Genomic DNA, 24,691 nt, shown 5'->3' with positions numbered 1-24,691 from the left:
AGAAAGTTGCTTAACTTTGCATTTAGAAAGCAAATGAACCATAAAGAAAAATAATCTTTGTGATGGTATATTACCTTTAAGGTATGAAAATGGCTGAAAATATGGAGCAAAGATTTCATTTTCAAAATACTTCAATTTAAGATTTGTGGATTTAGAGGTTCACACTGTAGACGTGTACACACCCACTTGTCTATTTCTGGATCAACGCAAAGCAAAACCTATCCTTATTTGTAGCTTTACCAATGGTAAAGGAGTGAACAAAACGATAATAAATATCCAAAAAGTGAAATGTAGATGTCAATAGGATAATTTGAAAAATCTTGAAAAATAACCACTTTAATAAAAAAAAATATATATAACCACCATCATTGATTAAACATTTAGCAATTTTGATTTCAGGGCCAGACTGCGTCAAAGTTTTCCTAAAATTCCCATGTAGGAGAAGGGCAAAGGTACATCACCAAGCTGTAAAATCATCTGGAGCCATAGGTAGCTTTGTGTTTTAGATTTCTTACAATTTCTATAAATTCAGGCAGAAAAAAAAAAATAAATGTTTCTTTTGACTCTACTTTATGGAGAAAAAAAAAAAAAAAGTATTCACACATTGAAGAGGTTTTTTCGCCACGGGCGCTGACAGCGGATGGAGGGGTGGTATATATGTGCTCGACCTGGTAGTGACTGAAATCACAGCCTGCGCTCGGAAAGTTTATTTTAAATAACCTCCTTCTGCTGTTTTTCGCCCCTTCATCCTGAATGGGATCAGCTGGTTGCATAAAAATCGCCTGCATCGTTTGGTTAATAAAGAAATACTGCGCAGAGATAATATCACATAGAGATAATTACGGCATGAGAAAAACTGTCATTGAGTATATTGATCATGTGGAGAGACCGCGGCAGGAGGCGTTAAGCGAAAGGGAAGGGGAAAAAATGAAAAGCAGAAAACAGCAGGTTTTTATTTTGATGCTTATCATGCATAAAAAGTTATTACTTATCACTGCATTTCATTTTAGCAGAGATGATATTCTCACCATGCGCTTGGGAGGAAAATTACCAAACTGGAACCCCACCGAATGGGAACATTTTTCCTGCCTCCATACTCTAAGTGTTGTTTTGTAAAATCCTTACGTTAAGGATAAGAAATAAGAGTAGTTTATAGTCTGCGGTCAGGAGGCTGATAACCTGGCGGCAGTTTTAAAGTAAAATATGCTGCAATAGTTCCAAAGAGGAGCGATGTCTTTATTTGTGGCGGCATTATATCAGTGCAGGATGTGCACCAAGAACCAGCCATTTATTCCAAAGCATTAAAGGGGATCTCTGGATTCACCTTTGTGTAAGTTATCGGTGTTACCTGTGTAAAGTAATAAACTCATCCTCTAATCACCCTCCCCGGGTCCAGAGCAGCTGAATGTAACAGACTAATAAAGCCACATATGTAGAGACCATCTTGTCCTGCAACAGATTCCCCTATACACACACTAAAGTCAGCAGAAACTGAAGACATTTGCACCAGCAGCCGATCTGCTGTCTACAGTCTCCAAACAATGTTTCGGGTAGAACAGCTCAGCTACTAGTGAAGTGAATAGGATCTGAGCTGCCGTTCTGAATATTGGCAACTACACAGCGAATGGAACGCTCTAGGGCAGCCTCATAGCAGAGAGTCATGCCCTGGCGCTAGATTCTCATTGACGCGTTACTCCATCCTGGCACACAGATATCACTTGGCACATCTGCACCTACTGTAACGTCCTCCGACCCTCTACACAAATAACCAAGTGCACATCACTGGCCCGAAGTAGTCAGGGCCACTCTATGGACGGTCAGCCAGTCCTTCCATACCAGCGCCTTCTGCCAGGGGTGGCCCATTCATTTCTTAATTATAGGGTCTGCCTGGTGAAGGTGCAATATTCTGGTGACTGTACATGGTAAAACCAAGAGAGTAAAAAAAAAAAAAAAAAAGTCAGTGTCGTTACTTGCCTGTTTTTTAATGACGTACTCGTCCCCTCCTTCGCTTTTCATGCGCTCTATCTTCTCCTCTTGTTGTTTGGCTTCTTTTTCATACATTAATTTTTCCTTCGATAATCTGGAACAGAAGGCATCAATATCGTCATTCCTAACAGTACCTGGATACTGTGGGTCCAGACTCGGCAGTACGTTAGGTCATCCCAACAACATGCCCCTTTAAGTACACGTCAAGAGGCTTGGGTGCACATCTGTGACCGAACCCCGACACTGAAGTGTGCAGCAAATTGTAAAAGGAGTTGTCCCACCATTAACCCCTTCTTATAACAGCTTGTTTTCAGCTTCTTCCTCTCCTTCTTCCAACAACCATAACTTATTTTTCTGTTTCTATAGCTGTACAAGTTTGATTTTTTGAGAGGAGAGATATAGTTCTGAATGACACCATTCACTTTACCACTTGAAAATTATGGAAGAAAAGTAAGAAAAAAAAGTTTACCAAAATAGTGGGAAGATGAAAAAAAAGCAATTTTGCCAAATTTCAGTGAGCTGCTTGTAGGATTGCGAGACAGGCAAATCAGAACCCTCGCTTGACTGCAAAACACCTTCAGAAAGATTTATAATACTCTGGCGTTGTGGTAAATTGTTCTACTGTTCAGAGACGCCTGCACAAATATGGCTTTCATGAGAGAGTCATCAGAAGAAAACCCCTTCCGAGTCCTCATCATAAAATTCAGTGTCAGAAGAACAGCTAAATAAGCCTGATTCATTTTGGAAATGTGGACCGATGAGGCTAAAATAGAACTTTTTGGCCACAATGATCAAAAGGTATGTGTGAAGAAAAAAAAAAAAGAATTTCAGGAAAATAACATCTCGCCAACCATTAAGCATGGATCAATCACGGTTTGCGGTTGTATTGCAGCTAATGGCAAGGAGAACATTTCATGGGTAGAGGGAAGAATGGATTCAATTTCAACAAATGATGCAAACATAACACTATCTGTAAAAAAGCTTAAGTTTTTTCAAAGAGGATGGATTTCTACAAATGGTTAATGATCTTAAACACACGTGAAAATCCACAATAGATGACCTCTAAAGGTGGAAGCTGGAAGTTTTACAATGGCCCTCACAGTCCCCGGATCTGAACAACATTGAAGATCTGTGGTTAGACTTCAAAATAGCAGTGCATACATGACAGCTCAGGAATCTCACAGAACTGGAAAAATGTTCCAAGGAACAAAGGATGAAAATCCCTCAAACAAGAATTGAAAGACTCTTGGCTGGCTACAAAAAGTGTTGTGATACTTGCAAAAGGGGTAGAGATGAGCGAACTTGATTGGGTCAGGGCTTATTCGGCAAGCTATATTGCTTACCGAATAAGTTGCAGAGGGAACCCGGCTTCCTGGATTGCTCCGGCTTGATCAGCTGTTGGGCTCCACAGTTGCATGTGTCGCGGCTGTGTGACCGTCACAACACATGCATGAAGATCCCAACAAACAGGGCTGTGGAGCCGAACAGCTCATCAGCCAGAGCAATCCAGGAAGCCGGGTTCCCTCTGCAGCTTATTCGGTAAGAGCTATAGCTTGCCGAATAAGCCCTGACCCGATCAAATTCACTCATCTCTAAAAAGGGAGTGCTACTAGGTACTAACCATGCAGAGTGCTTAAACTTTTGAATCAGCCCATTTTCCGTTTTGTAATTTTTTTTAAATGTTAAAGATGAAAAAAAATATTTTTTTTGCCTAAAATATAAAGGAAATGTGTCATATTTAACTTTAGGACTTTCAGCGATCATTTCATCTTCAACTTTGACTTTTCACAACAACAGTAATTTTGACCAGGCGTGCCCAAACTTTTACACACCACTGCAACTGTCAAACATTATAGCAATTTTATAAGATCAACGTCAAAAATAGAAAGGTTACGGACAGCACTCAGGGTGGATGGTGGTGGTCATTGGCAAGATGGATATCCTAACAATATAGAAAAGACCACACGCTTCCTAGTTGCAGTGAATATAACATTGTACCAGCATGTAACATTAAAGGCATCCCCATTTTACAAGATGGCCAATATTTCGCTCTGCCTGGAACTGTGTGATGGACTGTAAGGAGCAGTACGTGTTCAGCAGCTCAACAAAACGTTGACTACACTGAATGGACCAAAACGTTGGCCATCTTCTAACATTTGGTTCCCCTGACATGCCAATACCTCAATAAATGTTACTGCCACTGTAGAAACGCAAGTGCCATGGTCTTTCCTGTACTAAGGAGTCAATAAGAAATGGCTATGAGAGAAGATCAATACAATTTGAGCTGCCCTGGTCCTGTGTCAAGTCCAGCCATCAGTGGCAGCTGGAGCTGGCCAGACTTCACTTCTGCACCAGGCATTCTTGGCGCAGAGTCCTGTGTATCGCTGATGCTTACTAGTCCCTAGGACTCACATCATAAGGCCTAGAAAGCGCAAGAGGCGCCTAGGATGCTCGGTCCAGAAGTGAAGACCGGCTGCCACAAAAGACCCGGACTGGACAAGGGTAACTGTTCAAATGTAATGTGTGAAGGACCAATTAAACCCGTCACATCTCAGCTTCTTGGACCTTTCGGTGGTAGATATAGGGAGGGGAATATTGAAACTACCTGTAACATTTGAATTTTTAGCTTTTGAGATAATTTTGCTGGACATGTAATCCCTTTCCCAAACTTCAGAAAAAAAAAAAGTATATATATATATATATATATAAAAAAAAACTTACTTTTTTGCAAATTGTACTGTATGTCAAAATGTACAGATTCACCACTACTGGGAAAGTAAGAAGAGCTCATCCATTCAGAAAGATGTTCATCGAGGTTCTTCCCCAACTAATGAAATCTAACAACAACTATCCAGCCCCCGAGCCCAAATGAAAGCTGCCAACCTGAGCAGTAACGCTCTTCTTCCTTCTCACAAGGTCAACACAAGATGTGCGCAAATGTCTGGAGCCGGTAAACAAGAGCCGACAAGCCTTCATTGTTCTTATTACAGCGTTTCAACGCCACAATGAAGCCAATACGACGTAAGATAAATACAAATACCGGGATTTACATTTAGAGGATCATGAGGAAATGGCTACTGGCAAGTAAAATGACCTGACACAACTGGAGGACCATTTGAGAGAGAATTATTTTACGCCCTGTTAAATCAGTCAAGGTTCTCTGATTGGAGTTAGATCAGTGCTAAAAGAGGTTTATGCTTCCCCAAATCTGACAGAGACATTGGAGACAAATGGAAGAAATGTGAAATGATGGACTGACATTTTCCTATCAGTAAACTCCATGTCAGAGAAAAAAAAAAAAAGTCTAAAAAGTGAATGTGAAGGCAAACGATATACAGCGCAGTCAGTGAAGATTCGGTGACATGGGACACACGTCCCCATCTCAAGTCCCGCCATATCACAGGAAGTAATATGGACTTATGAGCAGAAATAAGTTCTCAGAAAATGCTCTGAAATAATTCACTAAGAAAATTATAGCGTTGCTGGATGGGCGAGTAGTGGCTGTGTAGGCATGGTCAGATATTCATGGCATATTCAAGTGTTTATACCCAAGATACTTCTCATGGGAATTTCACAAAAAGAAAAAAAAAAAAAAAGGGTTTCAGGAATAAATGAAACTGAATAAATTGCAGAAAATGTAATATATATATATAAAAAATAAAATAGCTACTCAGATGATAACTCCCTCACTTCTCCAGCACAGTTGCGCTAATGGTCTGACAATCTCTGTGCCTCCTCCTGCCACTCATGTGACCTCTGCAGCCAATCACTGACCTCAGCAGGCATGGCATTAGACCGCAGAGGCCAGCAAGCGGCTGCAGTAGTTACCAGCTAAAGTACAACAAGTCATCACTGCTGGACAATACATTATCACTGGGGTCCAACAGGGCAGCGGCACTGGAGTGCTGGGGGATTTACCTAGTAAGAAATTATTTTATTTCAATTGATTTGTAATTAATTGATGTAGAACCATTTGTAGATCTGAAGACTGTCACTCCGGCTCTATTTCCCACCCAGTGCCAATTCCACCTGCTTGACTGATGGATCCTTTGCGTGAAGTCACAAAGCGTAGAGGCTGTCAGTCAAGCAGGAGATGGCAGCGCTAGGAGGGGAACAGAGCCGGAGTGACGGAGGCTTCAGACCTACAAATAACTCTTCAGCCTCATTTTAATACTAATTCATACACTGTTTTCTCAGTAATTGAAGAACATACTGGCCATGTAACGATATTGCTGGTCTTGTCTTAAGCTACATGCACAGAAATAGTTTGGCAGGTGAAATCCTGCTGACATGTTCAGTATTTGGTCAGAATTTCACATCAGTATTTGTAAGTCAAGACCAAGAGTGGGGGTAAAAATGCTGAAGGGGTGACGTGTTTCTATTATGCTTTTCCTGATTGTTTCACTCCTGATTAAACATATTGATGCAAAATACTGAAAGTGTGAACGTGGTCTAACTGCATCAATTTCACGTCTTTTTTCCACCACATTTCCCACTAGTGGCTATGTTTTTTTGTTTTTTTTTACCATTTCCTAGGAATCACCTTTAAGGGGCTGCACTCCATTAAAAGCATTCAAGGTATTGCCTCATGCATTTCTACAAAAGTTACGATCCGTGCACACACAGATTTTAATTTTGAATTTTTTTATAGCGTGAAATTGGCAGTATATTGGAATACCAGAAAAAAGATCAAATGTGACCAATAATTATCTGCAGCATGTCAATCTATACTGTCAATTTTTCACAGTGGATTTCACCCTCTGCAATGTAAAAAGGGCAAAATCTGAGACAAATGTGAACGTAACTCATGCAGACTTTGCGGCCAATTCATCAGTTTGGTTGCCAGTGGTTAAGAACCTGAATGAAAAGAACCTAAAGATGTATGAGATTTATTTCCTGCACTGTAGTAAAATCCAATATACTGTGTCCAGAGTTGCAAATACACAAAATAGTCTGGGGTGTTGAAAAGCGAAAACAAAACAAAAAACCTCACACTGAATAAAAATATCTGCGTTGCACGATGTAGAGCACAAATTGAACGAGTGGCAATTATTGTAGAGACACAAAACCTCCAATATACGCAACATGGGATAATGTGACGAGATCAGAGAACAAGATATTATAGGTCACTAATTGAGCCACACGATCCATAAAGTTCCAAAACAGACTTCAAAGAATTCACCTTTTCTTCTAATACAAGTCGGGCAGCTGTACTGTCGCATGAGAAGAAATGGGTTGAATGGTGAATTATTAGGAATCTGTTACCAGGTATTCGCTATCCAATCGGAGAGCAGCATGATGTAGGAGTAGAGACCCCAATTACAGCGATGTGTCACTTATTGGCTGCCTAGTGTCGTTTTTATAAAAATCACTGTTTTAATCAGCAGGAGATTATCACTAGAGGACTAGTAACCCTAGTAGTCCCTCATATACAGTACATGAGTTCTGTATAACCTCACCCCCACCACTGATTGGCGGCTTTCTGCCTATGCTCAGTGTACACATAAATCTGCCAATCGGTGGTGTGGGTGGGGTCATACAAAGCTCAGCATTCAGAGGTCAGAGTCTGCAGCAGAGAAAACAGCTTTTAAAAATAAAAAACTGCAGCAAACAGCTCAGTAGGGACACATCAGCCCCATTCACACGTTGTTTGCCAAATTACAGTGACAGCCATGACCTTAGTATGACTAACGTATGCTGGGACAATAATGTATAGACTGTCAGAAACATACACACATTGAACCCTAGATCCCAACAAAAAATACGGATTCAAAACTGAAAATCAAAATAAATTCATACTAGACTCCTTAAACTAACAGGTCACAGACAGGACCCTAGATTCAGACCCCAGAGACTCCTTACCCAAATAATACCAGTTTCCTATATGATTAAATGCTCACCATTCATGACCAGATTGATCTTTTAAGGCAACCACAGACCTCCAGCCAACTCAAACCGGACCGCCTGCATGCGAAGGACCTCTCCAGCAAAGTCACCCAGCCGTGGCCAAAGAGGGGATTGGCACCGGTGTGGAGGCCTCTAGGACAGAGGGGTGAGCCACAGAAGCCACAAGACTTGGTTGGTGAATGAGTACACCGGGCTGGACAGGCAGGCTTGATAGATTACATTTGCTTGGCGTTTCATCCAATTGATAAGGCATAAAGCCCCCGTCGCATAGCATCCTCATGCTGTGCCACCATTGGACGTACACCACTGCCGAATACCCTCGCTGATATACAGATCACTTTGTTTTCCACTGGTCGGAGCCATTGTGCCACTAACAATGATAAACCAAGATCCATCTCCTTTAATACGACTCGTTTGGATCTGTCGGCTTAAACATGGAAGATTATTGTTTGCAGTCCTCTGTACGGATAGACTTATGTGACAGAAGAGAAATACAGAACAATTTTCCTGGAAAAGAGCGCGTGTATGACAGAAGAGTGGGTGATAATAACCGCTCAGTCTCCGTTATTACTGCAGAGATATTGCTTGTTACAATCTCAAGCTTACCTTTAGCATCTGTCACATACCAGGCAATCCTGGTTCATTGTAGCTGCCAGGAAGATTCCCGCCAGCCCGGGCTCCTCAATTCTCTGCTCTCCGCAAATGGAGGCTAACATCCATTACTTTATCACTTCATCTTCACTGTCAGAGTTTTCACAAGGATCAAAATACGATCCACGCGTTCACTTATAGGACAGATCTCCATGACGGTAAGAAATACATCAAGTGGGCAATTCAGATCTTATTCCAAGGTAACAGTCATCATTAGGACGGAAATATATATGGGGAAGCATTAAAATGTGCCCCACACAATCCACAAAAAAAAAAAAAAAAAAAAAATCACCACCATTCCAGAGGAAGCCAAAGAACGGGGATCCCAAGTGCTTATGTGTGAATGGAGGGATACTGTTTAATTAGTCTCTTCATAGAGGGAGAGAGCAGGGCCTCTAGTGCAACCTACTGGTAGAGGCAATTCTACAAGTCAAGATTAATCCTTCAAAAGCAGTCATACCACATGACTTCCAATAGCAAGCCAAGCCAGATTCGTCTCCAAAAAGGAAAAGCCCTCCATTTGCAGACAGCTGTTTAGGGGTTCTTGGTTTTTGTCAGTGGGTTGGCTTGGTGAGGGGCTTTGGAGGTCCATGGTGTAATGTTTCTCCTTGAGGATAGAGTTAAGAGTCAGGAAACTTGTAGGCTAAATGGAGAGTTAGGCTACTTTCACACTTGCGTCGGTACGGGGCTGACGCACGTTGTGAAAGAAATGAACAACGGGGGCAGCAGATGCAGTTTTTCAACGCATCCGCTGCCCCATTGTAATGTCCGGGGAGGAGGGGGCGGAGCTCCGGCAGCACATGCGCGGTCGGAAATGGCGGACACGACGCACAAAAAAACGTTACATGGAATTTTTTTGTGCTGACGGTCCGCCAAAACACAATGCATCCGTCGCACGACGGATGCAACGTGTGGCCATGCGTCACTAATGCAAGTCTATGGAGAAAAAACGCATCCTGCGGGCAACTTTGCAGGATGCGTTTTTTCTCCAAAACGACGCATTGCAACGTACGTCGCACAACGCAAGTGTGAAAGTAGCCTTAGTGCGCATGCTCAACTACTCTAATTTCTTACATGGAACCGACACTGACTCGGCCAGTCTAATAAAGGGGACTTCGGGATCCCTATTCTCTGGATTGGCGAGATTTCCCACCGTCGGATGCCCAATAACTACATATATATCACCCATCTTCTCTGCATTGCACTTTTGATGTTGACTAGAGCAGCAATCTACCCTGAGTATACAAAAAGAAGCCCATGTACATTACACATAGCTACGCCGCAGAACTTAAAGACCATTTTTCAATATTACTTTACAACTGCAATGCAAATCTTCCAAAACTGCAGCACAATGCTAGTGACTAAAGTTCTCAAAATTAGAAAAATCCATGAAGATTTTTAAGCAAATTTTAGGAGAAAGGCAGATGAAAAGGCCACCTCGAAATCTTCACCCCAGACCAGGAAGTTGAAAGGCAGCTTAAGACAGCTGCATAATGTCCGTCAGTTGCCGCATGTACAAAGCTGCTCTCAAGTCAATGCCACCCCAGAAAAAAAAAAAAAAAAGTGAAGGCAGTCAGAGGTACAATAAAAGGTCCTTGGGGTTAGAATAGAACCCTACCACAACTCCTTGTGAAGTCAATGAGATCCTGATCAACTGTAGCAGGATATCTTGAGATTAAATACGTGATCCCCATTAGATTGTGCCTCTGTTACTACGTGACATTACATAAGAGCGCTTATCTGTACAGATCAGTAAATCCTTCCTGTAAATTAGCATTTTATAAGCGTATGGTACATAAAGCACTGTTATATTTTATCTGCTGTCATCTGAAAATTAAAGAGCCAATTAAGAATTGATTCCATTGTTCTTAGTAACGTCTTAAAGTGCAAATATTAAATATCGCATGTGACAAGATAATTTCTTATATTTAAATGCAAGTCCCGTGTACACATATTAAATACAAAAAAACTCTGAACTCTCTTCCTTACAAAAAGATGAATATCCCTTGCATGAACTACCCCGCTACACAACGGCGGCAGTGTGAACCAACCCTACAAAATCAGCCATTTGTAATCCAGCTGCGTGCTTATTAGCTGTGAACCATAGCCGCTCGGCTCATTCTCCTAATCTTCCGTCTTAACTCCATTTATTTGGCTTTTTTTTATTTTTTTCTCCTCTCTCCTCTTGCCGCTGCTCCTTTTACAAAATACAACACTGCCCCTTCGAAGATTAATTGATCATCAATTTAATCCTAATTTGGACCAAGTCAGGTGGTAAATGGACCATTTTCGCTTGATTGTTAGTGAAATGTGTGCAAGCACACTGATAAATTTTGATTATTTATCAATTACCGCCAAATGAACTAAATCTATTGAATAAATTCCAACCTGATTGCCATAATAGAGTCTGAAAATATCGCTATTGATAATGATTCTCGCTAATAGTCTTTTCCGGCTGCAGTTCCTGGGTTGTCGGCGAGACAACAAAGAATTCATTTTTCATAACATCAGCGGCGTATGCCTCGGCAATCCTTCATTAATCAGCTACATTATGGGGCTGCTCCTCTGTAATGTGTGTTGCTTTGCTCAGAAAGCCTAAAACACTTTGTCATATTTTATGTCAATTATCAGTAATTTTAATATCCTTCCATCAAGGCATCTTGTAATAGTTAACATATGCTACAGTAAGTGTCTTAAGACTCCTTGAGATGAGTTATACTGCGGATAGGGTTGTGCGAGCCACAATGCCATAGGCGGAATGCAAATAACAAAAACGACAGCCTAATGAGAAAAATGTCCCTTGATCTTAATTTCTGATTGCACAGGCTAAGTCACTTAGAGCCGGGGTGGAGCTGAGCTGCTTTTAAACGAATCTGCCAGTGTGTTTTCCCAAAGTTAATGGAAAAGCCGCTCTCTGGAAAATGGAAAAAAGAATTAGACCCGACACACATTCAGCAACCCTAATACTGTATTTTTGAGGCATGTAGCCGGTGCCAGTTCAAATGACAAAACCAAATTACTGTTGTCATTTTATTAAGGGTATCCGCTGTGCACGGAGCTAACTGAAATGTGCAAAACTGTATAAAAGCCATGCACAGTGTCCTCAACTTCCAGAAGGGAGGAAAGCCTGGGCCAGCGCTTCATTCTCCTTTAGTTTCTGACTGAGGGTCTCGCCCAAGGTCACACTTTAGTAAATGTGCGCCCGGCACCGATGCGGAATTATAAATGATTCGGAATAGAGGCCACTGTTCACTGAATTTCTATTTCAGCCGCAGAATATGCTGCCACTGACTCAAACGGATTTCTTTATTACGGCCGAGAAATTAATCATAATCTGGCTTTTCAGCTCTGAATAGGCAGGCAGTTAAGCTGTAAACGGATTGCGTAAAACCCAAAGATCAATGTGCGGCGCACGAGTTAATAAAGATTCTCTCATTTTCATTAGGGGAGATGACCTCATCTGAGAACTTGAGGGAAAAAAAAATTAATAATAATAATAATAATAGGATTGAAAGATCTCGAGGGTTTGTAATAAGTGTAAGTAACGCAGGAGGAAAAAGAAACAAAGACTTGGTATTATTATTACGTAACCCCAAAATGTTCACCACAGAAAATGTAGTAGGAAAATGGAATGAACCCGTGACATTTCCTTCTTAGCGATTTAGGCCCAGAATGTTGGATGACTGTTGTGAGGTCAGGACACTGAAGCAGTGGTAGATCGTGCTCAGGGGCAGATGTTGCTCCAGCAGTCATTTCTCCAGGTATAACATGATAGGGGGTACCACAAGTTGGACCCCCATCAATCTGGTATTGATGACCTATCTTGAAGATGGGTCACCAACAAACTAGAAGAACAGCCCTTTAAAGTAATAGATGTCCTAAAAGCTATAGCTGTGGCCACTTGCTACCCTTCAACTGTCTTTGCATTATCTAGGTTACTTATCAACACTAACCTTATACTCTATGTCCAATTTCTGGAACCAAATAAGTATTTTCTGTGACCAACCTTGAATCCATCTGGTCTCTCCCATATCTTCACTTGCCAGTTAGTACATATAAATGTACACTCACAAGTTAGTACTAGTGATGAGCGAGTGTGCTCGTTACTCGAGATTTCCGAGCATGCTCAGGTGTTCTCTCAGTATTTTGGGCGTGCTCGGAATTTATGTTGGAGTCCCCATAGCTGCATGATTTGCGGCTGTTAAGACAGCCTGAATACATATAGGGATTCCCTAACAAACAGGCAATTCCTGCATGTGTTCAGGTTGTCGTAACAGCCGCAAATCATGCAGCTGTGGCGACTCAAACAATCTCCGAGCACGCCCAAAATACTCAGAGAACATCCGACCATGTTCGGAATTCTCGAGTAACGAGCACACTCGCTCATCACTAGTTAGTACACTTCTACCTCTATAGCCAAGCATTGGTCTTCACTAATAGTCAAAAGATTTATGGACTCACGAGAAGCTCTTTATTCCACAAATAAACTAAGGCCCCTTTCACACATCAGTTTTTTGCCGTCCATCACAATCTGTTGTCTTGACGGATCCGTCACAGATTGCGAAAAACTGATGCGACAGATTCGTTTTTTCGAAGGATCTGACTAGCGGATCTGGCTAATTGGATCCTGAATAAATCGGAGCATGCTCAGTTAAAAAAAATGGAATCCGTCACCGGATTCTGTCATTTGACGGATCCGGCGCCCATAGGCTTCCATTCTAGCAAACGGGCTTCCATTCTAGCAAACGATCCGTCTGTCCGATTTTGAGACGTACACAAAAAACGTTACTTTGTCCGTTGCCTCTGGCCGCCGGACAATTTTAGATGGATCTGGCGAATTACGGATGATGCGTTAGGCCATCCGTTGCAATCCATCGCTAATACAAGTCTATGAGAAAAAAAATGGATCTGGCGGCATCAGTCGCCGGATCCGTTTTTTTTCAAAATTCGACGGATTGTGACGGATAGCAAAAAACTGATGTGTGAAAGGGGCCCAAGCACAGACTTGTAGAGCATACAGTCCACATGTATTGCACACATACATATACGGTATCTATTTATATACTTACCTTAAATTGTCCGTCATCCACTTCCATCTGAGCGTCCTCGAATCCCACAATCCACTGCGCCGCACCTAAAGTACGCAGACGGCCATATTGGAATACCCAAGTGATGGGTATTCCAATATGGCACTCACTGGTGGTACCAGGCCCTTGTGCAGTACCACCAGCGGGTCATCGCCGGCCGCCCCGCTGCTGGGACTCCCCCAGCCGCAAGAACCCCACGCCGCCAAACCGCCGCTGGGATCCCAGCTGCCGCTACCACTTCTCCGCATCCTCCCCTTCTCACCGAGCGCATTCCCCGGTGTCTCCACATGACTCGCTGCCCTCAGCCTGTCACAGCCCTGTCATGGCCGGCGGCAGAGGACAGTGCGGGAGCCGGGTGCAGATAATCACCGTACGGGGGGCTGTGGAGGCGGGAGTTCCAAGGGAGGAGGCAGCAGCTGCAGTCAGGAGGGGAGGAGAGCACAGACCACTTCTCCGCATCCTCCCCCTCTCACCAAGCGCACTCCCCCGTGTCCCCACATGACTCGCTGCCCTCATCCTGTCACAGCCCTGTCATGACCGGTGCGCAAGCTGGGCTCGCACTGCACGGGGGGGCTCAATACATGGGGGGGTCTCACAATACAGAAGGGGTCTCACACTGCAAGGAAAGGGGTGCTCACAATACACAGGGGGTTTCACACTGCAAGAGAAGGGGTGCTCACACTGCAAGGGGAGGGGTACTCACAATACACAGGGGGTCTCACAATACAAGCGAGGGGATACTCACAATACACAGGGGGTCTCACACTGCAAGGAGAGGGGTGCTCACAATACACGAGTCTCACACTGCACAAGGGTTCTCACACTGCATGGGGGGGGTGTCTCTGCTGCAAAGCCTGCCCCCATCGGGACGTCACCACCCTCCCGATGCGATAGCATCGGGCCTCCATCTAGTATTTAAATAAATGAATAGATCACACCTTTAGGATAGGTTCACAAATTGCATTTTTGCTGCATTTTTTTCTCCTGCAGCTGAAACCTCCACTGTTGGCAGTAATAACAGTGTGTATAAAATGCAGCTATTTGTAGCGTTTTTTCTTGAGGATTAATTAGGAACTGTATGACTGCAAATACCGTTAATGAAGTTACCTTTTTTTGTGTGAACAAAGCTGAGGGGTTTCATATGAACGGCTGTTTCCCCTCAAATTCATTATTTTCGACAGCACATCCCTCTGGTTAGATAATATCATGTGCTGTAAACTAACAAATATTTGTGCTTGCATAAAAGATGTGATCAAAGAAACAAGCAACTTCTTGTCAAACGGACAGCATGGATCACAGCCAGGTTGTTTTCTCTTTGAAAGGTCATGGCGTTTCAAAGAAGTTAAAGGGGTACTCTGGGGAGAAAAATTTTTTGTACTGTTCCTGCCCTCTTACACTATAAAGATGAGATGGTCAGTGCGCTTTAGCTTTTGTAATTTCATGTGACAGGAGCTGCTCCTTACTGCTCTCCCCTCCCGTCTGGGTCATTGCTAGAGTTGAGCGAATTTGTTCGGGTTCCCTCTTATTCGCCAAGTTATAGCGCTTACCAAACAAGCTGCAGAGGGATCCCGGCTTCCTGGATTGCTCCGGCTGATCGGCATTGCAGCTGCATGTGTCGCGGCTGTGTCAGAGTCACAGTACATGCATGGAGAGCTCAACAAACAGGCTCTCCATGCATGTGCTGTGATACAGCTGCAACACATGCAGCTGCAGTGCCGATCAGCCGGTGCGATCCAGGAAGCCAGGTTCCCTCTGCAGTTTATTCAGTAAGCGCTATAACTTGCCGAATAAGAGGGAACCCGAACAAATTCGCTCAACTCTAGTCATTACATCACACACCAGTGTCATCACACAGACACGTGTCATACAGGGAGAAGAGGCAGAGCAATGCATTGGCTTATTCATTACTGCCATGGTCAATCCCTCCTTCTCCATGTCAACTTGGTAGTGTCCTGACCCCTGCAACTTTATCACTCTGGATTGTCAGGTGTCTCCTCAGCCTGAGGAAAGCATCCAGCCGTCTGCTGCAGCATCTATCAGACATGGTATAACCCCTGTTGTGAACTCTGTTTTTGGGCTCCCTCTTGTGGTCACAAGTGGTACTGTGTGAGTGCTGTCTTTGGGCTCCCTCTGGTGGCTCTTTGTGTCATTCTGCAGGTCTGAGGCTGGATCAGCTGTCTCGTTATGTTAGCTGGTTTCCTATTTAGCTCACCTGGACTATCAGTTGTTGCCTGCTGTCAATGTATTCAGTGCTATTTTGATTTCTCCTGCCTACCTTGGTTACCAGTCTCTCCAAGAGAAGCTAAGTTTTCTGTTTGTTCATTTTTTGATCATCAGTGTTCAATATGTTCCTTGGTTATTTATTTGTCCTTGTCCAGCTTGCTAATATGTGATTTCCTTGCTTGCTGGTAGCTCTAGGGGGCTGAGTTTCTCCCCTCACACCGTTAGTTGGTGTGGGGGTTCTTGAATTCTCAGCGTGGATATTTTGTATAGGGTTTTTTACTGATTGCACAGTTCCCTGCCTGTCTTCTGCTATCTAGTATTAGTGGGCCTCATTTGCTGAATCTGTTTTCATTTCTACGTTTTGTATTTTCCCCTTACCTCACCGTTCTTATTTGTTGGGGGCTTCCTATATCTTTGGGGTCATTTCTCTGAGGCAAGTGAGGTCTTACTTTCTCTATAGGGGTAGCCAGTTTCTCAGGCTGCGTCGAGACGTCCAGGAATTTAGGCACGTTCACCGGCTACCTTCAGTGTGTTTGGTTAGGATCAGATTTGCGGTCAGTCCAGTTACCACCTCCCTAGAGCTCGTTCTATGTTCAGTAACTTAGCTAGTTCATTCTGTGATCCTCAGCCACTAAGGATCATAACAAACCCCCTCCCCAGGTCCCGTTGCACTGTTCCTTATAGTGTGAACCAAACATACATGGGTTTATAAAGTATTTATCTATCCTATATGACTCATGGCAGGATACATTATGCACAGTCTTATGCAGCAGAGGATCACAGCCTGGATTTACATCCTCTTGTTGACATGACTGCTACTACACAGGATTGTGCCCTCTGTTCTTGGAAAACAGAAACAGATATCGGGGTGGGCAGTTAGGACCAGCAGGCTGGCCACACCCCCTATTATCAGGAAACTGGCTGCTCCTAGGCAGAGGCGGGGGGAGGGGGAGAGGAATACTGCTGTGTGATGTAATGACCTAGACAGGAAGGGTGAGCAGTGAGGAGCAGATTCTGTCACACAAAGTTACAAGGGTTATAAAAGATAATTAAAGCGCACTGACCAGCTCATCTTTATAGTGTATGAGTGCAGGAACAGTACATTTATTTTATCTCCCAGGAGCATCCCTTTAATGTTTAAAGATCCGTCTGGGGATCATAGCGAGAAATGAGACTAGTCTAGAGTTACCCAGGCCAGATTCTCACCGTAAAGTAAAAGCGCTAGGTGATTGACAGGTCTCTTCCCATAGAAACCTGTCAATTACCTAGAGTGGTGAAGGGACAAGCCAGTCAGGGGCAGCCACAGACTAGTCTTGTTTCTCACTATGGTCCCAAGCTGGATAGTAGAACGATATATTAAAGAAAAGCATACCTGGGATCAATCGAGCAGCCAGAGTCCAAGTCCATGCTGCCCACGGTTTCACGAGTAATCCGACAGCTTCCCTTTAAACAGTAATGTAACTTCACAGACGTATGATTTACATAACCTGTTATTTGGTGATGGCCATGATCAGTCTTTTCTTACAAATTATTAGGTTGATTTTGTAAAGGGCAATGATGTGAGAAATAATGGGCATGTGCCCATACTGAGAGCAGACAGATGTTACATTTGTAATTCTTACATACAACTATATCTCTTTAGACAATGGTGGGGACTGAATAACTGAAAAAAAAAAAAATCGTGAGTCCAGGATTCCACCTGAATATTTTACTGGTCCACTTTCATAGACATAAATAATACATGATCCAAAAAGTTCCCTCAGTAGCAGCGACCAGGGTGTACTGGAGACATGGATTTGCCCAGACCTGCTATCGACCGACCATGTTCATCTTTCTCATCTCTCCACTTCATAATAGCAGGACAATGGAAGAAAGTCCGGGTGAACTTTATTTTGTTTAATTTTGCCATTTAAACACAATATCCTTATAGTCTTTTTATTGATTGCTGTAGAATCGCTTTATTAAAAAGACGTGCTTTTCCTAAATGCTCACCGCTCCTATTTATTCACTAGCCTGCCATAAGAATTTTAAGAAATATGCCAAGCATGATATTTGCTTTATGGACACCCGCTGGCTTCTTCAACAATTATAGGCTTTAACCTGTAAAACCATACTCTCGAATAGACCACTTACTGAGTCCACCGCTAACAAAGCCATTACTTCAGCGTAAATCAAAAGTTTAATGTCTACACTTCCCTACTAAAAAGCTGATGTGGAAAGAAAGATTTTATGTTGCACAAGTATAAAGTATTATGTGCTGCAAGGACTATAATCCTGAGACAACTGTCAGCCTGACATGTAAGGAGTAGAACAGGACTAGAAAGGACACCTCCTGTAACCCACAACCGCTAAAGTACAGGCCAACAAGCAATGGCACCAATAATGACGCTGAAAGCAGCAAAATATTCTGGTGCAGTTCAATGTCCCATTACATACAAATACAGCTCTGGCAAAAATTAAGAGACCACTGCAAAATGTTTAGGTTTGCCTGATTTTTCTCGTTATTGGTATATTTTTGAGTAAAACGTAAATTGTTCTTTTAATCTATAAACTTCTGACAACATGTCTCCGAATTTCCAAGCAATAAATTTTGTATTTTTTTTTCTGAAAAAGAATGGTCAAAATTAAAAACAAACAAACAAAAAAAAACAAAACAGTGCTTTAAGACCTCAAATAATGCAAAGAAAACAAGTTCATAATCATTTAGAAACAACAATACTAATGTTTTAACTCAGGAAGAGTTCAGAAATCAATATTTTGTGGAATAACCATGGTTTTTAATCACAGCTTTCATGCGTCTTGGCATGCTTGCCACCAGTCTTACACTGATTCTGGCGCAAAATTTCAGCAGTTCTTCTTTGTGTGATGGCTTGTGACAATCCATCATCCTCTTGATTACATTCCAGAGGTTTTCAGTGGGGTTCAGGTCTGAAGATTGGGCTGCCCATGACAGGGGTTTGATGTGGTGGTCTCTTAATTATTGCCAGAACTGTATTTTTTTTGACTATAGGATGCATCTTCCTGTAAGTCGGACCCCAGGTTTAGACAACAGAAAATAAGAAAAACATGTTTTCCACCAAATAAGACCTCATTCCAACATCAGATTTTTACATACATATTCCAACCTGTGTCTTTCCTGACATCCCAATTTCATGAAATAGTTTTTAAATCATGTACACATATCTGGTCTTCTCATCATTCCCAACGCAGAACAATAATGCCAAAGGGAAACTGAAGACAACACAGACACTATATGAAAACAGGGTTTCTTTTTTTTTTTTTTTGGGGGGGGGGGGGGGGGGGGGGGGGTTCAGTAACATGAGACGTGACACTAGTCAGAAAAATGGTGCATGGGTTTTTTCTTTTTTTTTTTCAGCCCAGCTATGGATGCCGGAATAGTGAATAACCTTTCATTGTGCTGTTCTCACTATTCTTCTTGGAAAAAAATGAGAAAAAAAAAAAACGTTCAACAGTCCTCTTGTCACTAGAGAGTCTCCACATACCTCAATGGTATATGTTCCATAGGGGATCTGCCACAGCGAAGAATGAGCTCGGATTAAGGGATAAGTTTGTGGTCTGTTGCTTCCTTCTTCAAGGTACCCCAGCAGGCAAGAAGTGAGAGTAGAGGGGGTAATCAAAGGCTCAAGACCTGATCGATAATGTACCAAGATGATAGAAGTCCCTTTTACGTGGGCCTGATGCAAACAGTATGGGAACGAAAGTTTATTAACACAATTGTAGATCCACACAATTATTGCATATTGTCGGCAGCACATCCCATTTGCATGGAGAGATGAGCTGTCAAGGGTTAGTGTTTAGGCTGCAATAAAAGAAGCAAATCAGTCAAGAAATGAGCTTTTGCTGGTTTGATGGCTGATAATGGCAATGATGGGGAGCAAGGCAACGAACTCATTTGGTAACGGAAGCCTAAAATCACTCCATGTTAGGGAGCTTGTGACTAAGTAAATTACTTCTAACTCCTTCAAAGACAACATTAAATATTTTTGCACCTCTCTTATGGCAGAAACACAAGATTAGTTTTCCAATGTAAGTCAAGTAAATGTTACCAGAACCCACCGAGTTTTCCCTCTGGATCCTGGTGTGATGGTAACGTTCTTCAACGAAACATTTTATTCTTGGGCTCTCAATAAACCAAGAAGCTCTTTTGGACAAACCTTCATGGTCCAGCATCCCAATCGCCGTTGGATTTTTTTCCCCCAATGAACTGGGTGAAAATAATCAGCAAAAAATGATCTGGGATGTAATAATCGATTCTCCCAGTGGCGGTTTATGGTATGTCCATTACAATGATATTTGGCCAGTTTACCAACTTTGGAAAAGAGAAAAAGATCTTAGGGAAAAAAAAAAAATCCAATCCATGCTCCCCATAGGTTCAGATGTAAAATTCTTTAATCAAGGCTTGTAGATTTGTAATTATGGTATGTCAGCTACATTTAAACAAGAGTGTTAAAAGATTGTTAAAGTTAAACTAACACAATTGCAATGTGAATTGTCTTAGTCTCATTCTAATCTACTGATGTCACTTTCATTTAGCCGGAAGGAAACAACGGGACAGTGTCGGTGCTGTTTTTGCATGGCCCCGGCACTCTCCATTCACTTTAAATTGAAAGCCATTATTAGTTTCAAATGGATAGAAAAAGACATATTTAAGGATGGTTTATGCAATTAAAGACTAACTTATGGACACGCCATGATCGCTCCACCACACGAACCACTCCACATACGTTCTCCAGGATAAAGCTGATGTTATAAATCACAGTCGGACCTCTGTGTCAGCACATATCTATCCCACCGGCCCAGAGCCCAATGTCCATCAACGTGCTGCAACCAATAATGAAGGGAGCCTGACATCAGAGGAATGGGAGACCTAAACTTCTCCCGATTACATCATGTAAATTACAATAGTACGTACATGTGTGGCGCTGCATCTCCCATTGTATCACTCATTTATGTCATTAAGCTGGCCATACACGTTAAATGGATTTCAGATGAAACATTGTTCAGCCAACAGCCATCTCAATCGACTTCCCTGAATGCAGAAGTGCTCCTGTGTTCTCTATGAGAAAGCTGCCAACTGACACGTCGAATGGCGGCTTATCTCTGGGAGATCAATGATTGGCAGGCTGCAATTGGACATGCCTGATCAACATCTGTCCCGACAGTCGGCTGGCACCCCGATACATTAGGCAGTCGGCAAAAATCAGTTGATATTGGAAGGATTTGGCCGATATAAGCTGGCTATACTAATTAGACTTAACTCTCATATGCAATCATACTATAATGAAATTCCATTAAGCAGCTTTGGCTTCTCAAAAGGTGTTTTCCAAGATCTAACCAATCATAGGCAGAAAATGCCATAATTAGGGATGAGAAGACCTATGGAAGCTCGGGTATGGCCGAACTTGAGTCCAAAGTTCAGATCAGGTACCAGAACTTGACCCCGGAACCCATATAAGTCAATGGGGGCCCGAACATTGGTGCTGTAAAATGGTCGTAGTAAGGACTGCGGGGGCTGCAAAAGGAGGCAAAATGGGGAAAAGGAAAAAGATTTAATATATCACAGAAAAAAAAAAATCTTGCACCAGGAGGCGGAGGTCGAAGTGGAGGAGTGGAGCAGTGCCTTACATATTTTATTGTACTTGTTAATAACTGAAAGAAAAAAAAAAAGAAAGGAAGTGGGGTCAGACACCCCCATTACTAACCCCGTAGTCAGAAGAAACAACACACACCACACGCTTTATTTGAAATAAAAAAATCACTCCCGGACAATTTCCCTCTTTCACCCATTTATTAAAAAAATAACCAATCTACACTGGTCCGCTATAATCCAGATGGAGGTCCGATGACGAGCTCAGTCTTCTTTGTCGAGTTTATGGACCTCCGTTCAGAGAGTGAAGCTCCATAGACTGGAGCAGAACCAATGGCAGTTCTCACGCTGTACTCCGTGATAACCCATCCGTTGTGAACTGAGGTGACGTCACCACTCATCATTCCGGCTCTTGCGCTGCTCTTGTGAAACCCGACGCCTGGGAAATGAGGTAACCTTACCAACGTCACCTCAGTTCACAGCGGCCGGGTTCTCGGAGTACAGCCTGACATCTGGCAGTGGCTGCTACCCCAATCTATGGAGCTTCGTTCTTAGAACGGAGCTCAATACAACTGGACGAAAAAGACCGGGATTGTCATGGCACCTCCATTTGAATTACGGCAGACCAGTGTGGATTTTTTTTTTTAATAAATGGGTGAAAGAGGGAAATTGCTGAGTTCTTTTATCGAAGTGATTTTTTTTCTCTTTTAACTTACTTGGTTAGTAATGGGCACGTCTGAATGACATGTCTTTATTACTAACCCGTGGACTTGATGTCAGCGGACATTACACAGCTGACATCAACACCACAATTTCATTTTCACCCCGATTGCAATGGTGCAGTGGAAATTTGGAATGAACGCGCCATTTCTGGGGTGGCTGATCTTATTAGGCTTTGAAGGGATCAATATCCATGGCTTTTTTTTTTTTTAACTAAAGGATGTGTGTATGTATTTCTGTTGACTACATTAACCCCTTTACCCCCAAGGGTGGTTTGCACGTTAATGACCGGGACAATTTTTTACAATTCTGACCACTGTCCCTTTATGAGGTTGTAACTCTGGAACGCTTCAACGGATCCTGGTGATTCTGACATTGTTTTCTCGTGACATATTGTACTTCATGGTAGTGGTAACATTTCTGTGATATTACCTGCGTTTATTTGTGAAAAAAAACGGAAATTTGGCAACAATTTTGAAAATTTCGCAATTTTCCAGCTTTGAATTTTTATACCCTTAAATCACAGAGATATGTCACACCAAATACTTAATAAGTAACATTTCCCACATGTCTACTTTACATCAGCACAATTTTGGAACCAAAATAGTTTTTTGTTAGGGAGTTATAGGGGTTAAAAGTTGACCAGCAATTTCTCATTTTTACAACACCATTTTTTTTTTAGGGACCACATCACATTTCAAGTCACTTTGAGGGGTCTATATGATAGAAAATACCCAAATGTGTCACCATTCTAAAGACTGCACATCTCAAGGTGCTCAAAACCACATTCAAGAAGTTTATTAACCCTTAAGGTGCTTCACAGGAATTTTTGGAATGTAAAAAAAAAAAAAAAAAAAAAAAGAACATTTTACTTTTTTTCACCAAAAATTTACTTCAGCTCCAATTTGTTTTATTTTACCAAGGGTATCAGGAGAAAATGGACCCCAAACGTGGTTGTTCAATTTGTCCTGAGTACACTGATACCCCATATATGCAGGTAAACCCCTGTTTGGGCGCATGGCAGAGCTCGGAAGGGAAGAAGCGCCGTTTGACATTTTCAATGCAAAATTGACTGGAATTGAGACAGGACGCCATGTCGCGTTTGGAGAGCCCCTGATGTGCCTAAACATTGAAACCCCCCACAAGTGACACCATTTTGGAAAGAAGACCCCCTAAGGAACTTATCTAGATGTGTTGTGAAAACTTTGAACCTCCAAGTGTTTCACTACAGTTTACAACGCAGAGCCGTGAAAATAAAAAATCATTTTTTTTCCCCACACAAATTATTTTTTAGCCCCCAGTTTTGTATTTTCCCAAGGGTAACAGGAGAAATTGGACCCCAAAAGTTGTTGTCCAATTTGTTCTGACTACACTGATACCCCATATGTTGGGGTAAACCCCTGTTTGGGCGCACGGGAGAGCTCGGAAGGGAAGGAGCACTGTTTTACTTTTTCAACGCAGAATTGGATGGAATAGAGATCGGACACCATGTCGCGTTTGGATAGCCCCTGATGTGCCTAAACAGTGGAAACTCCCAATTCTAACTGAAACCCTAACCCAAACCTTAATCCCAACCGTAAATGTAATCCAAACCCTAACTTTAGCCCCAACCCTAACTTTTAGCCCCAACCCTAACCATAATGGGAAAATGGAAATACATTTTTTAAAATTTTATTAATTTTTCCTTAACTAAGGAGGTGATGAAGGGGGGTTTGATTTACTTTTATAGCGGGTTTTTAGGATTGGCAGCCATCACACACTAAAAGACGCTTTTTATTGCAAAAAATAGTTTTTGCGTTTCCACATTTTGAGAGATATAATTTTTCCATATTTTGGTCCACAGAGTCATGTGAGGTCTTGTTTTTTGCGGGACGAGTTGACGTTTTTATTGGTACCATTTTCAGGCATGTGACTTCATGAATTTCTTCTTTTTTTGGGGGGAGGCGTTTATACCGTTCCACGTTTGGTAAAATTAATAAAGCAGTTTTATTCTTCGGGTCAGTACGATTACAGTGATACTTCATTTATATCTTTTTTTTATGTTTTGCCGCTTTTATACGATAAAAACTATTTTATATAAAAAATTATTATTTTTGCATCGCTTTATTCTGAGGACTATAACTTTTTTATTTTTTTCGTTGACAACGCTGTGTGGCGGCTCGTTTTTTGCGGGACAAGATGACGTTTTCAGCGGTGCCATGGTTATTTATATCCGTCTTTTTGATCGCGTGTTATTCCACTTTTTGTTTGGCGGCATGATAAAGCGTCCTTTTTTGCCTCTTTTTACGGTGTTCACTGAATGGGTTAACTAGTGGGACAGTTTTATAGGACGGGTCGTTACGGACGCGGTGATACTAAATGTATACGATACTTTTATTGTTTGTTTTTTTCATTTAGATAAATTAATGTATTTATTGGAAATACTCAAGCTACTTACCAGGTAGCGGTGTTTTTCAGGAGTCCATGACAGCACTAACGAGAGAGGGGATCCGCCCTTCAGGGACAGGAA

General features: G+C 42.2%; 1 protein-coding gene across 2 annotated transcripts in view; it reads right to left on the bottom strand.

Moving 5' to 3' along the window:
- Positions 1–24,691, bottom strand: part of TBCA (tubulin folding cofactor A) — a 49,537-nt gene that overhangs the window by 4,379 nt on the left and 20,467 nt on the right. For both annotated transcript variants that reach the window (XM_077287093.1, XM_077287086.1), the window contains exon 2: positions 1,975–2,080. In XM_077287093.1, coding sequence (XP_077143208.1) covers positions 1,975–2,080 — 106 coding nt within the window. The remainder of the gene's footprint in view (positions 1–1,974; positions 2,081–24,691) is intronic.

This window comes from Ranitomeya variabilis, chromosome 1 (assembly GCF_051348905.1).
Source record: "Ranitomeya variabilis isolate aRanVar5 chromosome 1, aRanVar5.hap1, whole genome shotgun sequence".
NCBI lineage: Eukaryota > Metazoa > Chordata > Amphibia > Anura > Dendrobatidae > Ranitomeya > Ranitomeya variabilis.
This window is presented reverse-complemented; position numbering and strand designations above follow the sequence as displayed.